Source organism: Carya illinoinensis, chromosome 2 (genome assembly GCF_018687715.1).
Source record: "Carya illinoinensis cultivar Pawnee chromosome 2, C.illinoinensisPawnee_v1, whole genome shotgun sequence".
NCBI lineage: Eukaryota > Viridiplantae > Streptophyta > Magnoliopsida > Fagales > Juglandaceae > Carya > Carya illinoinensis.
In genome coordinates, this window is record NC_056753.1 from 21738495 (window position 1) to 21755862 (window position 17368).

The 17368-nt window shown below is 34.3% G+C and overlaps 2 protein-coding genes across 2 annotated transcripts; one reads left to right on the forward strand and one right to left on the reverse strand.

The window, feature by feature from the left end:
• Window positions 1–666: 666 nt before the first annotated feature.
• LOC122300339 (transcription factor MYB108-like) lies at window positions 667–2817 on the forward strand. Its single transcript, XM_043110911.1, has 3 exons — window positions 667–1012; window positions 1634–1763; window positions 1896–2817. Exons 1-3 carry the CDS (start codon window positions 850–852, stop codon window positions 2563–2565), a joined length of 963 nt encoding a protein of 320 aa, XP_042966845.1. The 5' UTR covers window positions 667–849; the 3' UTR covers window positions 2566–2817.
• Window positions 2818–13373: 10556 nt separating this feature from the next.
• On the reverse strand, window positions 13374–17120 carry LOC122300340 (gibberellin 2-beta-dioxygenase 2-like). The gene is made up of 3 exons (XM_043110912.1): window positions 16564–17120; window positions 14121–14496; window positions 13374–13868 (listed from the first exon to the last, which is right to left on the reverse strand). Exons 1-3 carry the CDS (start codon window positions 16944–16946, stop codon window positions 13599–13601), a joined length of 1029 nt encoding a protein of 342 aa, XP_042966846.1. The 5' UTR covers window positions 16947–17120; the 3' UTR covers window positions 13374–13598.
• Between the last annotated feature and the right edge of the window lie 248 nt (window positions 17121–17368).

Consider the following 17368-nt stretch of genomic DNA (forward strand, 5'->3'; position numbering starts at 1 on the left):
AATTCTTGGTACAGGCCAGATGCTGCGTTTTATGGGATGAATTCCGAAGAATTCAAGAGCTGGAACAGGGCATATTCTTTGTAGTGACAAATAATAATTCCTCTCTTCGATATGCAAGAATATATATATATATATATATATGAATAATGTTAGGTACAAGATTAAAATAAATAAATTTTGTGCAAGTCTTTTGTAAAAATTGTGATTCTCACTCAAAAAGTATAGTATTTTTTATACTTTTTTTTATGATGGAGTCTATTTTTTTACAATGAATTTACGGGAAACTTGCCTAATATTGGAGTTTGTACAAATTATTTATATATATGTGTGTGTGTGTAATGTGTATGTTCAATATTTGAGAGAAACGATGTTATTTTAGACACAATTTCAAGAGTTTTCTTGTTTTCTATTTTGGTGGTTTGCCTAAAAACTAAAATGGAGTGCAAGTTTCCAGAAGGAGGAAAGCATTTCCAAGGAAGCGACGATAAAATCACGCACAAACAGAGTTGGGGGAGGAAAGTCAAAGAGTCAAACTTCAAATGCCCTGTTACTGACTATAATTGCTACTGCCATGGGAGAGGAGAAGAAATTTGTTTTAACCATAATTGCTGCCAAAGCTTACGCGTTGATTTATAAACCCCATCACCCTATTGCGGCTCTCTCTCTCTCTCTCTCTGTAGCAGGCTGCCACTTTTTTCAAACTCTTCGGCCTATCTATAAAAACCCACCATCCCCAATCCTTCTTGTATTAATCCAACTCTCGCTCTCTCTATCTCTCACTCAAAAACTCTCAAAATCCAAAAGGTCTTTTGCTTTCAATCAAGCAGTTCCCCCGTTTAAGAGAATTTAATGGATGCTAAAGCAGCAAGAGGTCGCAGCTCCAACGTTCAACGCGAGGATGAGACCATGGACCTTAGGAGAGGTCCCTGGACTGTTGATGAGGACTTCACGCTCATCAATTACATTACCAATCACGGCGAGGGTCGCTGGAACTCCCTTGCTCGAGCTGCCGGTAAATATACAGATAACCCCCCATTCACTTTTAACATTTTTTCATGATTTTTCTATGCATACCATGTATGGAACTGTGTTTCATGACTTTAATTACATGGATAAGCCAAAAAACGTGTTGACAACGTGTGTTCAACTTGTCCTCCCGTCCTCATGTCTCTTGCTTCATTCGCCCTTCGATTCCCCGGTCTCTGGTTTCTTTTATTTCCTGATCTTCTCTTAAAATTCTGGTATGGAATTTGGATTTCTGCTTTCTTTTTTCTCAAATCTAATCTATTTGGCACAAAGACCCACAAGATAACAGGCGGTATAAAGAAGATGCAGAAGCCATATCTTCCAATAAGCTATTACAGAAAGAGCACAGAATGATAATAGATTCAGAAGTTTATATATATTATATATACATGTATATCTATATATCATGATGGGATATGCTAGATTATTTTTCCTTCAACAGTACGTACACCGGATATTTATAAAGCGTATATAATTGTTACAGCACTCACCCATAAAGTGATCACAGTTAGAAAAAGTGCAAGAAGGAATAAAAATGCTCCTATTTTCCCCCTCTCCATGTTCATTTTCAAGAAACTTTACCAAATATTTGGGTTTCTGCAAACAGGTCTGAAACGAACTGGAAAGAGCTGCAGATTAAGGTGGCTCAACTATCTTCGACCCGATGTTCGACGTGGAAACATCACCCTAGAAGAACAGCTCATGATTCTTGAGCTTCATTCTCGTTGGGGAAACAGGTACTTTAGTACATATATTTAATAGTCAATCGGAACTGTTTAATATCGTTTCTCCATGTTGGCCGGGATTCTTTCGATTTAACCCAAATCCTAAATAACCAAAAGTACTGATTGTTTTATCTGTAACTTCAGATGGTCTAAAATTGCACAATACTTGCCGGGACGGACCGACAACGAGATCAAGAACTATTGGAGAACCCGGGTTCAAAAGCACGCCAAGCAGCTCAAATGCGACGTGAACAGCAAGCAATTCAAGGACGCCATGCGTTACCTTTGGATGCCAAGGTTGGTCGAGCGAATTCAAGCCGCTGCGGCCGCGACCACAACGACTGCTCCGGCCACCACCCAGAACGGAACATCTTCAGCCGGCTCGACCACCTCTACCATCACTACCAATACTCATCATCATGATCACAACCTTGGCGTCCACAAGGGCCAAATGGCTTTGCCACCTGACTTTGGGGTTGCAAAGACTACTCCGAGTTGCACCCCGGAGAATTCTAGCACCGCCGCCTCGTCGGAATCTTACGGCACCGATCAGATATCGCAGGTATCGAAGTTCAAGGACTACTACGTTAACATCCCGGTCAATAACAACCCTAGTCAGGATTATTTCCCGATTGCTGGGTTCCAGGGCCAGAGCCTTACTAGCCCAGCTGGTAATTATTTCAATACTGCGTTGGATCTCCAAGCCATGGAGCAGAACAACCAGTGGTTGGAAGGTGGGGACACATCGGACAATTTATGGAACGTTGAGGACACGTGGTTTTTTCATCAGCAGCTCCACAACACCGGCATTTGAAATGTGAAAAATGGGGAATAGGTTGTAATCTGCAAGCTAGTGAGAGTCCAGAAATTAATGTGAAAAAAAAAAGAAAAAAGAATTTTAATGATTTTAATGTACGTAGGATACATATAGATTTTTGTATTTAAATGTACAAAATGTCGTGAAATGAGCACAGCTGGAGTAGATCGAAGATCCTAGCTAAATTTGTAATTTGAGTTCTTTTTTCAATCTAATTTTTTAAGGAGTTATTATATTTTTAAATCGGTACATGGAACACTATCCACATTATTTATTTAAATATTGAGACTTAATTTATAAGTACAAATTACGCGTTTAGATAATCATGCAATATTAAAGAGATGTATAATTGTTTCCACCACTTTCAGTACAAAAGTCCTTGTGAAGCCAATAAAATATACTAAGATTATGTCGTGTCAAATTTGAAACCTTGTCTATGGGCATGAATGAAGGAATGGGGGGACGGATTAAAGTTCCCATGTTCTAGATTGGCAACAAAAATAATAATATTAATTTCTATTCGTGTCATACCATGATTAGCGGACGTGTAGAACTTAAGTTAGCCCAACAAGGACAACCATGTAAAGATGAAAAAAACAAATAAAACGATGTTATCATGTTACATTATCAAAGCTAGGCCACCCAAAAGTACGATCCCACTAATGACTTGGTCTTTTGCTTGCCGACGTACGGACAAAATGCTTAGCATGACCTAAAAAGAAACAGTACCTGTTACAAGGATGTTTACTATTTATGAAAAGAAAAAAATAAATCATCTGTATAAATTTTAAATAGATAATTTTTAAACAAAATAGATTTTATATTGAAAAATAATAAATAAATAATTATTTTTTTGATAAAATTCACTTTTTTATAAAAAAGTTCGATAAAAATTATTTATTTAAAATTTATATCTGTCCTTGGAAGTTGATCAAAATAGGAAGTACAAACACGTGATCATGTAGAACAAATGGTAGAGATCGATGACGAAAAAGAGAGGCGTGGCGGCGGGGAATCTTTGTAGGCAGCGTGCGTGCTTTTAAGAGAAGCCACCAGAGTGGGCCAGTGAGGTGTCGAGGATACGCCACGTGTTATGTAATGAATTTGGCCCATATTTATTTTTTCGTTCTTGGTTGGACCTAGTCCTTAGACTTCCCGGCATAAATAGTGGCGGCCGCAATCCTTGAAACAGTCCCCTCCCCTTAAGCATTAACGATGCTTACTTTATATTATTTTTTAAAATGTATCATCAATTTTATTTTGATTTATTTAAATAATATTTTTTACTTTATTTATTCTTTTATCATTTAAATATTTTTTTTCTCTTTAAACATTTTCTTTCTTCTAATAAATTTATAATATTCATATATTTTTTCATATTTACAATATATTATTATATATAATTTAATATAATTCAATCCTATATAAAAAATAAAAAATATATAAACTAAATAAAAATTAAAAATAAAATCAAAATATGAAAAAATTGGTTAAATAATATTTTCAAAATAATTTTTAGAAAACATAAATAAAATAGAGGTATTTTAAATGAACATTAAAAAAGATTTATATTGAAATGTAAAAGTAAAAGGAAATAAGAGAATAAATGAAATATAAATAATAATAAAATTGTTTGAAGGATAAACAGTATTGCTACATGTAGAAGATTATTGTAGTGATTTGTATTTTGCATATTCTTTTACATAATTGGATGAAACTCATTTTATGAATAACTTTTTAAGTAATTTACATTTTTTCTATTATACATAAGTCATTGAGAATGTTCTAATAGTTATAAGGGGATTAATATATAAAATAAATTTATAAACTAATGTTGCTTGATGCGATACGTTAGATTATAAAGTTATTTTTTCTATTTTATGAAACCATATCAGTTTGTAAGTTTACATTATGTAATCTTTTTATATCTATAACATTTCTTATAAAATAATATTAATTTTAAAATCTCAACACTTTAAATTCTTAAAGATAAAACTCATAAGAATTTAAATAAATTAATATTTCTGCACCAAAAATACCTTTTTCTTCAGCTTCATCCAAATATTTCTGCTGTTACAATCTTTTTAATGCATTATGTTTGAATTTTTAATTATTATATATAATATTTATTATTTATAATGCCTTTTCAAATCTTTATCTTTACTTATAGTTAAATAATTAAAAATTATTTAATCCTACGTATATAAAAAAATGAGGATACTTTAAACAAAATATATTAACATCCCGTTTAGATTTTAAACTGATTTAAGATGAATTAAATTTTTTATAAATAATAATGAGTTAAAATGATAATAGAGTGAATGTTATAAAGTTCACTTAAGATGAATTTATATATGTTAAAATATTAAGATAAATTTAGATATATTTATAAGAAATTAAAAAAATTATAAATTTCACATGTAAAAATATTTTAAATTAAAAAAATTATAAATTTTATGTATAAAATAATTTTAAATTAAAATAAATTTAAATATTAAACTCAACTTAAAATTAAATTAATGTAAAGTTTAAAACGAGTCAAACTAATTAAAATACGAGTTTATTTAAAGAGTGCAGAGCTGGCTTCCACAAAATGGGCCCAGAAGTAGAAGACCAATCTTTACGCTACGTTGAGTCGCTCACGTTTTCCTTGGACAACTCAAATTTCAAAGTAAATCTGCCGGGGTGGCCTTCTCTTTCAAAGTACCATACACGCAAATGACTTCCCAGTCAAAACGTGGGTCCCTGATAGTCGCACGTTCGAATTCACTTGCACAACCCAATACTTATGCACCTCGTTTATAATTTTAAGAAAATATTATTTAATACATTGCCAAATCTGCTTCTTTTCTTTATTCTTATCTTATATGATGACGTAATTACAGTAATTTTATTCTTCAATTTTGGATTTATTATCTTTTTTTAAAGAAAAAGTGAACTAAAAGTCGATGCAGGTCCATCAACATAATATTATAAAAGTAACAAGAAAATGTAGTACACAATATAACTCATAATTTTAGTTTAAAACTCTAAATTGACTCGATTTTAGACATTAAAAGCGAAAATTAAATAATATAAAATTATTTTGCACGTATAATTATTAAGATAAAATGTAAATAATTATATTTATTTCTTTCCACTAACTTAAATTCTTAGGAAAATAGTGATTTTTATATAGTGAGATCTTAAATTCGAAATCTGACTATACATTTCATCTCATTAAAACCTATTTAGGTTCGGTTTGGCAAGTTAAAATTCTCATTTCCAATTTAAAATTTTCATCTCATCATTATAATTTTTTTAAATTTTAATATAAAATATAATAAATAATTTAATTTTTTCTTAACTGTTTTAAATCTTAAAATAATAATAAATATTAAAATTTCATCTTAAAATATAAAATTCTAATTTCAAAATTCTCAATGATCAAATCGAACGTCCTTGTTGAGATGAAATCTGGCTCATATAAGAGAGAATTGATAATGCTACTTGAAATTTCTAGATCTTTATATTGGGCCAGCCAGCCACGTGAATTGGTGGCCCTATTCGATCTTTTATACCTTTTAGTGGGCCTATTCTAGCTAGCGGTCAGTTTGGTACATGAAATTGACCTTTTCCCCCACCTACATAAAAATTTAGACCACAAAGGCCACGTGCATTGAAATGTTAATGCATGGGAGAATACGTTGTTGATATGGTAGAATTTGTTTGTGAAAAAATTAAAAATTAAATCTCTTTTAAATCAAATATTATCATGTCAAAATTATGAAATGTATGTTTTTCATAATGTTTTGCAAGTAGAAATAGTCGTTTATTTATTTTCTTTTCAAGATCTTTATAGGAAAGTTTCACACCATTTTACGGTTCGTGCCAATGGCATGTGGATTTTGAGAGCTATCACAACCACAAATTCAAGGGGTTGAACGATAATAAATACATAATTTTGGTCTTTCAAATTTCAATAATTTATAAGTTACGAGTTGAAAATTTATAAAATATCTGGTTTACTAGCAACAGATAAAGAAAGTACTCGTGTTAGCAGTTCGCTATAATCACTTATATTGATCATGAGCTGTGATTTAATCATGCTTATCCTTTTGTATAGAAAGCTTCGCTGAACCATACGTTTTAAAGGACTAATCATGAATTAAGATTTTACTTAAGTGACTAACGTAGGACACCGATCAATATTGGATATATAAATATATGTATCATACTTTGTGTTGTTAGATCATCACTTCGTTTATATGTAGTTGATTGCAATTTGATTGAAGAAGGCCTCAAAAGACACTTCTCATGTCAGCAATCATCTCTGAGTACTCTAGACTGCAATTTGAATCAAAATCCGGATAATTAAGATGATGGATGCTTATAAGTGATCATTGGAAGACTGAAGACAATGGCCGACAATCAAAATGTAAGCAAAATCATGAGATGCTGCATGCAAGTTGATGATCATATGATCAGTACCATGGATAAACCTAATATTTATTTATATATATATATATATATATAGATAAACGTTTCGCATAAGTCCAAGATGATCAATCTAATTAATTGGTTATATTTGCTTTTTATTTTCACATAATATTCTTCAACTTTCTTCAATAAGAACATCAAAACTTCTGACTTTATATTTGTAAAAAAGTCAAAATTTTGAATGAAATGGAATCTACTTGTCGATGGTTGTACGTGAACTGTGATTATTAAATGGAATGATGCCTAAAATGAAGTACTCTTGTACCTAATAGCTGTGGACTTTTTAGCTTGAATATTACATTAATATATATATGAACATCCATCGTACACTCGAAATGTCAACAACAAGCATTAATTGCAAGGATGGTGTCGGCTTAGAACACGACCGATGTCTTTTCGTGTTTGTGTTTTGAAACTGAAATTACGGGTTTGATCATCAATAGTAGGAGAAATGTGGAGCGTGGGGCACCAAAGCAAACAAAGATGTTTTCCTCTGATCTCAGTACCCCGGAAATCATATTCTTGTAACTTCAATATCGACAACATCTCATCGTTGGATTGTGCAAAAAAATCATATTCTTGTAACTTCAATGACAAAGATGTTTTCTTCGATGATGTCATGCATGTTAGAAAATATGAAACGACTTCTTATATTCATTTTTTTTTCTTTTATTTTTTATTTTTTGTATTAACTGTTATGTACAATAAGAGAAAATGTAAACACCAAATAAAATCAATTACATATGATACAAGATTTACGTAGTTGTAGGCTAGATATCTTCTGTGTTGACTTGGCCTTGATTAGTGTGATCTACCTTTATACACCCCTAAAAGATGTAGCTTCCATCGGCAAAACCAATCTTTTGACATAGAATTTCTATGCGTTGCCTTGACAAGGGCTTGTTCAATAAATCAATAAGTTGATCTTGAGTGTGAACATGTCGAACATGAAGAGTTCCACATTGAACTAGATCGTGCACAAAATGATGATCAATTTGAACATGTTTAATCCCAGAATGTTGAACATGGTTGAAACTGAGATGAGTGGTGCTAAGATTATCACACAAGAGTAGAGGTGGTGCTTTTAGTGCTAAACCAAGCTCATTAAGAAGGGCAAGAAGCAACATGGTCTCGATCCTCGGATGCTGCATTTGCAAGGGCTCAGTATTTAGCTTCAGTAGAGGATTGTGCAATTGCTCGTTGTTTCTTGGAATTCCAGGAGATAGGATTGGATCCTAGAAAGCTAATGTAAGCTGAGGTGGACGTACTATCATCCATATTTCCAGCCCAGTCTACATCAGATTTAGATGTTAAAGCAAGAGCTTCTACCTTTAGTAAGTTGTATAACATGGAAAATGGTTTGCTTTAAATAACATAGGAGCTTTTTTGTTGATGTCCAGTGAGTGCTGGTTGGCTTATGCATAAATGGGATGGCTTGTTAACAGCAAATGAAATATCTGGGTGTGTCAAAGAAAGATACTAAAGACTTCCAATAATACGATGAAATTCTGAACTATCCATAGGAGTTGTGCCATCAACCAATTGAAGGGAGATGCTAGTGGAAAGGGGACTGGAGACATCCTTTGCACCAATCATATTGGTGTTGATCAATAGATCACAAACATATTTTTATGTTGTGATAAAAAGAGACCCGTGCAAGTAGGTATAACTTCCACTCCTAGGAAAAAATGAAGAAGGCTCAATTCTTTGAGAGAAAACATGTCACCCAGTTGCTTAATAGTGGAGGCCACAAAGTTAAAATTATTTCCTGTAATCACAAAATCATCAACATAGACCAAGAAATAACAACTGATAGAGCCTCACCTATAGATAAATCATGATGAGTCAGCTTTGGAGTTAAAAGCCAATCTCAAGAAGAGCACTTTTCAAAGTTGTATACCAAGCCCAAGGGGCTTGTTTAAGCCCATAGATGACTTTTCTTAATCTGTACACATGATCAAGCTTGGACAGATATTTAAAACAAGGGAGTTGCATCATATAAACAGTTTAAGTTAAGTCCCCATTGTAGAAAAGTATTGTTAACTTCCATTTGCCTCAACTCCCACCCATTCATAATAGCAATGGTCAAAATAAATCGACTAGTGGTAGGTTTAACTACTGGACTAAAAGTTTCTTTGTAGTCAAGCTCAAGAAGTTGATTATATCCCTTTGTAACAAGACGGGCTTTGAATCTATCCACAGAGCCATCGGATTTTAGCTTCACTTTGAACACTCACTTACAGCCCACAAGTGTACAATTTGGAGAAGGTGGAACTAGATCCTAAGTTCCATGCTTCATGAGGGCAATGAGCTCATTGGACATAGCATCACACTGCTAAGGTTGAGACATGACTTGACTCACACAAGTTGGTTCGATGGTTTATGGGAGGGGATGTTTTGTCACTGTATGAATTTGTTTGGGTTTAAAGATTTGATTCATTGACCTTGTTGACATTTGGTGAAACTGTTGAGGTTGAACAAGCTGATTTGGGAAATTTGGGTTATTTTGAAATTGTGAGGTTTTGGTCTGACCTATTTGATGTCAAAATTTGCATCATAGAGGAAGTTGGGCTTTTGGTGGAAGGTGCGCATGCATGGAGGGAGATGAAGACACAAGTGAGGTTGGGTTTTGGGTTTTATCAAACAGCACATGTTGAGATATAAAGAGTTTGTGGGTTTTGAGATCCAAGCATTTGTATATGTTTTGGGTTTGGGAATTTCCGAGAAAGAGACACGGTGTTGATTTGAGCTACATTTTATGAGTATTGTAGGGCCATGTGAGTGAATAACAAACACACCCAAATTTTCTCAACTTGAGATAATTAAATTTTTGACCAAAAGGAGCCTCATATGGGGATTTGTTTTGGAGAAGAGGTGTGGGTCCTATTTATGATATATGAGGCCGTTTGAAACACATGTGGCCAATATGAGAGTGCTAAAGAGGCAATGTCGATGTTCAAAGACACCATTTTGTTGTGGGGTGTGTGGAGCAGTGATGAAATGACTAATGCCATAAAGTGACAAATATGATCTTAGAGCAATAAATTCACCACTAGCATTAGAGTACAGGATTTTGATTTTGTTTTGGAAACGTGTTTCAACAAAGTTTTTAAAATACAGAAAAATACTAGACACACTAGATTTGGTAGCCATAGGGTAAAACCACATGTATTTGGTATAGTGATCAACAAAAATGAGGTAATAACGAGACCCATCAATTCTGGTACAATGAGCTGGTCCCCAAACATCAGTGTAAATGATTTCAAGAGGAGTATGACTTTGAAGACTAGTGGAATGAAAACATTATTGATGGACTTTATTGATAGAACAAGAACTACATGATAACGAAGACAATTTATTTGTTGTAACTGGAAGAGAAAAATTGTTAACAAGATTTTGGACTATTTTGAGTGATGGATGTCCAAGATGCTTGTGCCACTCATCAATCGAGGTACGTTCATGCACATTAGTAACCATTTTTTAAGAAGGAGCCACTAGTGATTTCAGAAAAGTATAGATGCCATTTTCACATGTACCTTTTAATAGAATTGTCCCCGTGATCTTGTCCTTCACAAAATAATAAAGGCTTGGAATACAAAGGGTATCACATAATATAAAGGTTTGTTTAGGTGAGTGTAAGGCCAAAGAACCAATGTGTGAGACAATCAAAACTGAACCATCACAAAGAGTAACTTCATCAGTGCCATCATATTCAGAGTAAATAGATAAATTTGCGATATTACCAGTGATATGATGAGAAGCAACCAAATCAATGAGCCATTTTTGTTCTTTTGTCATAGAGGTTGTGGCACAATTGACAGTTGCATCACTAAAATGCAATTGAGTACACGACTTGGCTACGTGGCCCAACTGGTCATAGATTTGACATTTGGGCTGATAACACCTATTAGAGTTGTTGTTAGGCTTACTAGACCCATTGTTGGAGTCATACCCATCACGATGTGATCCATTTTGCATTCAGCCTTGGTTTTGCCCTTCAGAACGCTGAAGCCCGTTTTGCTTTTGTAAAAGCCTTCAACAGGAGCTCCTCCCTGCGAACCAAATTTCATCTTGTTCATGTAATTCATAGCAACTACAAGCTACTAAGTTGTAGCCTCCAACAGTCGCAAGTAGCTCTCATGACCTACCAAAAGATAATAAAGCTCCTCAAATGCCCATGGAGTCTCCCTCACTCGGATTGGTGCAGCAATCTCCTGAGACCCTAATTCATTCAAAACATAAAGGGTTAGATCATCATTTGACATTGGGTAGTCAATAATGGTGACTTCATCAGCCAAAGCCTTCACAGCATGCAAGTAGTCAAAAATCGATTGATTCCCACACTAGATTAAGGTAAGTTCCTCCTTGAGTTGCATAGCCCATGTTCTCGTCCAGCTAGCATACAGTGTGTTGGGTTTTTTTCAAGCCTCATGAGAGGTTTTTGCAGTAGTAATAAGAGAGTAATAGTGGGAGATGTAGAGGCTAAGATTGCACTTAGAATAAGTTTATTTTGCCGAATCCAATGGATTTTGTTTAATACAGCAGTGGAGGTGCCAACAGGGGAGGGACATAAGGAGGCACAGTTGACATAGTCGAGTAAATCGTAGCTTATGAGGCGGGCTTCGAATTGGGCACGCTATTGAGGAAAAATGGTGGGTGTTAATTTATCATTGATTTGTGCATTGATATTAAGAGCAATAAGGAGTGTATTGGTAGATGAGAAGGATTGAGTATTGAGATTAAGGGTTGAGGGTTGATACGTGGAAGAAGACACTATGGAGATTGGGATCGTTTGCTCGTTAGAAACTGGCTCTTCTGATACTATATAAGAAATTAACACTGCAAGGTTTCAATGAAGATTTTCCCACACTTTTTATTGATATATAATCAGTCATATACACAACACTAAAACCCTATTTTAAGAAACATACAATTGTTAAGGCGATAAATGTACATCCGTTACAAATGACAGCATGATTGTAGGCTAGCTTGATATCTTCTGTGATGGTCACTTGCCATTGATTTGTGCGCTCTGCCTTTATAGTTTGACAATATGTTTACATCTGCAAAATCACGGAGAATTTTATTCATAGAAAAATCAAGAAGACATTAATGCGCTGTGAATAATAATATTATTTATGATAGTTTGCGGTTTAAGCTTATCATCATGAGACTTGTCACTATAATTCGCTTCAGTTTTAGTTATCGGTCTAAGTCTGCTGTGCATTAACTGTTTTGGAGTATTTGTTACGACTTCGTGCCCCCACCGCCGGTACTGTTCTTTATTTTAATATAATGTTTATCTTGCTGATCATAGAAAAAAGAAAACTATATTATAAACCAAAATGTGTAAAATTTTCGCAGAAAGTAGGTGTTAAGATTTAAAAAAGATTAAAAAAAAAAAAAAGAGTAAACTTACTTCATTAATTCACTTTTACAACAAAGACGAATACTAGATACAAATTAAACACGTACTTACGGGTCAAGCTGCTGATCATCATTAATTTTAGTGGCTTCTGACGAGTGCAAATTCATTAATTAGCTAGATTGAATCACGGCTTACGCCATCGATCGAGGATAGGATGGTAATGACTTATGACTCCAAAATACTTTAAAATTGTTTTATTTTAATCTTATCTAATATTTTGGGAGGTGGACTTAGGAATTAGGTTACTTGATTTAAACAAAGAAGAGTGGATTTCGCTATAAACTAAGTTATCTCAAGCTACAAGTTGTGGATCGACCGAAGCTTCTCAATTAATGCTACCCTTATTAATTAATATTATTAATATTGAAGCATTTCCATTTGCGAAAGCTAGCTAAAAAATTGAATTAAGTTATATCCATGCTTTTGACGTGCATGATCTATATATACGACTCTTATAAACTCCTACTAGATCTCCGGTAGTACTCCAAAACATACTAGAAATATAATTCAAATTTAATGTCTATTTTTTAGTAATATTATTAATTTTTATCTTAAATTTGTAATAATCTTCAATCACATATAATGATGTGTCACATACATTTCAAGTAGCTTTTCATATTAAATACTTAAACAACATACGTTTAAGAAAACTGCTACATACATACAAAAAAAAAAAAAAAAATTACACAAAAGTAAACCTATAAATTAACGTGATTTCATGAGATCCGTTAAATCTATTTTATAATCAAAGTAACTTTATAATCTGACGTACCATATCAAGATACATCAATTTGTGGATTTACTTTTATGTAATCCCTTTATGTCTAAAGTATCTTCCTATATTTAAATATATTGGCCAATACATTATCAATATGATTGGAAACGACGAGAATTAAGGTAAAGCAGAACGTTACTATTATATTTTTGTTGTTATTGAAGTTGTACCATTAATTATAGTATACCATTCTCTAAGCAAGAGCCTATAGCATGGGGAAGATTTGTATACCCACAAACCCCATCGATCTTCCCTTTTGGCCATGCGCACACAAAAAAAAAAAAAAAACTGTCTTCATCACTTCATTATTCCACATGCAGCACAGTAGCACTGAACTCAGGAAGCTAGCTAGGCAACTCCGGCGCCGGCATGGTCTGTGGATGCCCTGAAAAGGTGAAGACGTGTATCCCCGAGGCTAAGAGAGTAGACTGTTTTCTTGTATTCAGCCCAAGTGAAGGGTCTGTAGAGAGAGAGGCTGTTGGGAGTGACCATTTCTGGAGGTGCACTTATCCATGCATGGAGGGGTGGAGCCCCCAAGTATGCAATTGACATTCTAGTCTTGCTTACGTTTGTTAATGCTCTGTGTCGTACGCTCACAAATCTTCCATTTGTCATCGCCTAATTCAAAACAAACATATTATATAGTTGACTTAAAAACAAGCAGAGTTCATTTCTTGTTGATTTCAATGAAGGTTAAATGCTTGGGAAAAATTAATCACTTTTACCTTCCTAGTGGGTAGAGATAAATGGCTACATTTATTAAGATCTTATATTACATGAATTTTGAGTCGGTCTGTCATACCCATGTTCTAAGAATTAATTCTTACCATAATTAATTACCATGAGAAAAAGATAAATTAGAAAACCAACCTGTAACATGTCACCCACATTGACCCAGAAAGCAGTGGGGTCAGGAGGGACTGGGATCCACACCCCATTCTCTACAGAAATTTGAAGGCCAGCCGCATCGTTGGATCTCAGAAGGGTCAAGATCTGTGGGTCGGAATGCTCTCCAAATCCAACCTTGTGGCTATCATAGATGGGTGCGTGTGCGGTGTCCCTGTCTTTGCACTCCACTACTTGCAGAGCTGGATAGTGATTGAGCCTGAGGATGGAATCATTATCAACGTCCCTGATCAGCCTGCTAAACACCGAGGTATCTGGGACCAGCATGCCCTCTGCCATTAGTTCCAAAAGCTCACAGGCTAGCCCTTCAACTGCTTCAATGTACCCGCTCGCAGCATTGCTGTAAGATAGATTTGAATTTAGAAAATTATAATATTTTCTCAAAAAAAGTATATATATATATAGTAATGCTGGCTATAATTGTATGGTTGACAAGTATGGTGAAGTACTCCCTCTAAAAAATGTTTTGACTAGTATAAAAAGGTGAATTTCCTTCATTTGAGTCTCAAGTATGCCTTTTTTTTTTTTTTTTTTTTGTTTAAAGATTACAGGAAATTTGCAAACAGCTTTAAACAATACTCATCATTTTCCATATAAAATAAAATATAGTTAGTATTTAAAAAAATATAGTCACTTTCACACATGCATGAGAAGTGTAGTGTGTTAAACTCAAACTGAATGTACTACTGGCTGTGCCTGATTAATGCTGTGCTATGGTTGGCCATTACAGTGAAACTAAACAGTTTTGGTATAGTTTTCTTATCTATTTTTGGGCAGTTTCCAATTACTTCCCATGCCTTTTTAAGTGCACCATGACCAAATGGTCAGGCAGAGCCATTTCTATCAAACTGAACTGTCCAGATTATGAATTGATTGGACCCTATTGATCATGCATGTGTCTTCTCTGAGAACTTGTCATAATTCTGATAGTACTTTGTTTGTAAGACCTTTTCAATTTTTCAACTCAATTTCACAGTTAGTCCCCAACGCCAGCTGGGATATGCTAAATGGAGGAAAGTGTCTCTGTCACATTACTCGCTACAAGAAAAATAGATATTTATGATCAATCTTTTACAATTAAAAACTGATTGTACTATTGATGTTTCAATCTTCCTGCCTTGGACTTTTTTTTTTTTTTAAGTTTTTTAAAATGTTTTTTAGGAGTTAGATACATTAATTAACAATATACAATTGTAATACAATCCCATATAATATATAGAATATTAGGATATTAGGAAAATGCCATTTAGCCCACCATGTGACAACTATATATATTCTAAGTTAAACACGAAAAGGAAAATCATCCCCGATACTATTATAAATAATCATTTATCTTGACTCCCGTAAAAAATTAAAACATTTTTCACAAAAATAAGAAAAGCCAGTACTCGAGAATTTTTTCTAATTAAACATATATATTTCAAGCGAAAAGTACTATTAATTTTATACATCTAAATAAACTTGATATATCTTAATTAATTAAAAATCATCAATTCAAACATGTTTTTCATAGATAGTACAGTAGTGTTGACAAGACCTCAAAAGATTTATATAAAAATTTAAAAAAAATATATATTCAAATGACTCTAAAAATATTGCATGCCACCTAGCTAAAAAGTTTTTCCCACCATATACGTCGTACGTACAGCTATTATAAATTAAGCATTTAAAGGAAGTTTCTTTATAATTAGCACCATGAAATGTGGTGCTAATTATATGCATGTGAAGGATGACGTACGTTAATGTTGAATTCAGTTTAGAATTCACACATAAAATTGCATATGTTTTCACATAATTAAGCCAGCTAGCTATATATAGCTATATAGTTGCCGGCTGAAAAATGAAGAGTACGTGTTATTTTATTACTTAGCATAGAAATTTGAATATTTCTTTACAGAGCACACACAACCCATTTCAAGATAGTTCCATATATATAGACCGACCACGTTTTTGCATATAGTTCACTGAAATTAACAAGGCACCTGCTCTGCCAACAAAGTTTCTGATTTCATGCATGGTCCAGATCATCCAACCAAACAAATATCCTACTTACGTACACATGCGCGCATTAATTTAGCTGCCCATCTTTTGCCACTAGTTCTCTTTCTCATAAAGTACTTGCTGCCCATGTATATATATATATATATACACACATACAAGGTCATGAACGTACAACATCGTAAAGCTAGCTAGCAATCCAGAATTAATAATCAATCTTATAAGTTTTTATATGAAGTTAAAAGCATCAAGCGAAAGAGATATACACGTTTGGAATGGACTTGTGAAAATCTTTTTTTTCTAAGAAAGAGACGCAAGCTAGCTAGCCATGCATGCAACCATTGCGATGCGTAAATCGATGCAAATATATGAACATAAGCTGAAAGATAATAAGATTATTAGTAAGTACCTAAATTTCGAAGGCTCATTAATGGAGATGGTTTTGGATCTCTGGGCAATGGAGAGAGGATTAGTATTAAGCGTAAGATATTCAATTTCTCCCTTGTCTCCTTTGCAGCCCATGCTCTTACAGCCATAGCCCAGGGGATTTGCCGGTCCAGCACGTTGTTTTTCGGACTCCGGTAGGGCAAAAAATTCGCGCCCTTCTTGTTCCAGTTTTAGTATGATGTCCTCGGGGACACCATGGTTGATAACCTTAAAGAAACCGTACTCTTCGCAAGCCTTAACGATGAGCTTCGAGACCTCTGCTCTGTCCGCAGACAAGTCTACTACAGGAAGGTGTACGGCTAGAAGCTTCTCGGAGCTAAGTTGGGTTGGGGAGGTTACCATCATTGTGATTATTTGTGGTGTAGCAGACAACGTCGTACAAGTATAAGATGGGGAAGAAAATGAAGAGTAACGAAACCCAGTTCGTGTCGGTGATGAGCTGTTACTAAAAGCGTTATCGCACGAGAGAGAGAGAGAGAGAGAGAGAGAGAGAGAGAGAGAGAGAGAGAGAGAGCTAGATTATGTACGTTACGAAGAAGGAGAAAGAAGCTAAGAATGCAAGCTTTTTAAAGGCGAGAACAGATGAAAAATGCTATAACGCACGCCGGGAGGAGGGCACGAAACGCATACCCTCCGCGTCATCAATATTGAAATATCCATATTGCCCTTACTTAATTGAATTATTAATGGCTTTCCTGGTCCATCCTTCTCTTTCCTTTAAGCAGAGCGCAACGCAATACTCGTTAGTGAATCTGTAAGGCTCACTA

Bases quoted from the DNA above. Each gene is read 5' to 3' on its own strand.
- LOC122300339 (XM_043110911.1), top strand. From the start codon at position 850: ATGGATGCTAAAGCAGCAAGAGGTCGCAGCTCCAACGTTCAACGCGAG. The intron at 1,013-1,633 runs GTAAATATACAG...TTCTGCAAACAG, and splicing joins CTCCCTTGCTCGAGCTGCCG to GTCTGAAACGAACTGGAAAG. The intron at 1,764-1,895 runs GTACTTTAGTAC...CTGTAACTTCAG, and splicing joins CATTCTCGTTGGGGAAACAG to ATGGTCTAAAATTGCACAAT.
- LOC122300340 (XM_043110912.1), bottom strand. From the start codon at position 16,946: ATGATGGTAACCTCCCCAACCCAACTTAGCTCCGAGAAGCTTCTAGCC. The intron at 14,497-16,563 runs GTACTTACTAAT...TCTATCTTACAG, and splicing joins AATGAGCCTTCGAAATTTAG to CAATGCTGCGAGCGGGTACA. The intron at 13,869-14,120 runs GTTGGTTTTCTA...GTTTTGAATTAG, and splicing joins ATGTGGGTGACATGTTACAG to GCGATGACAAATGGAAGATT.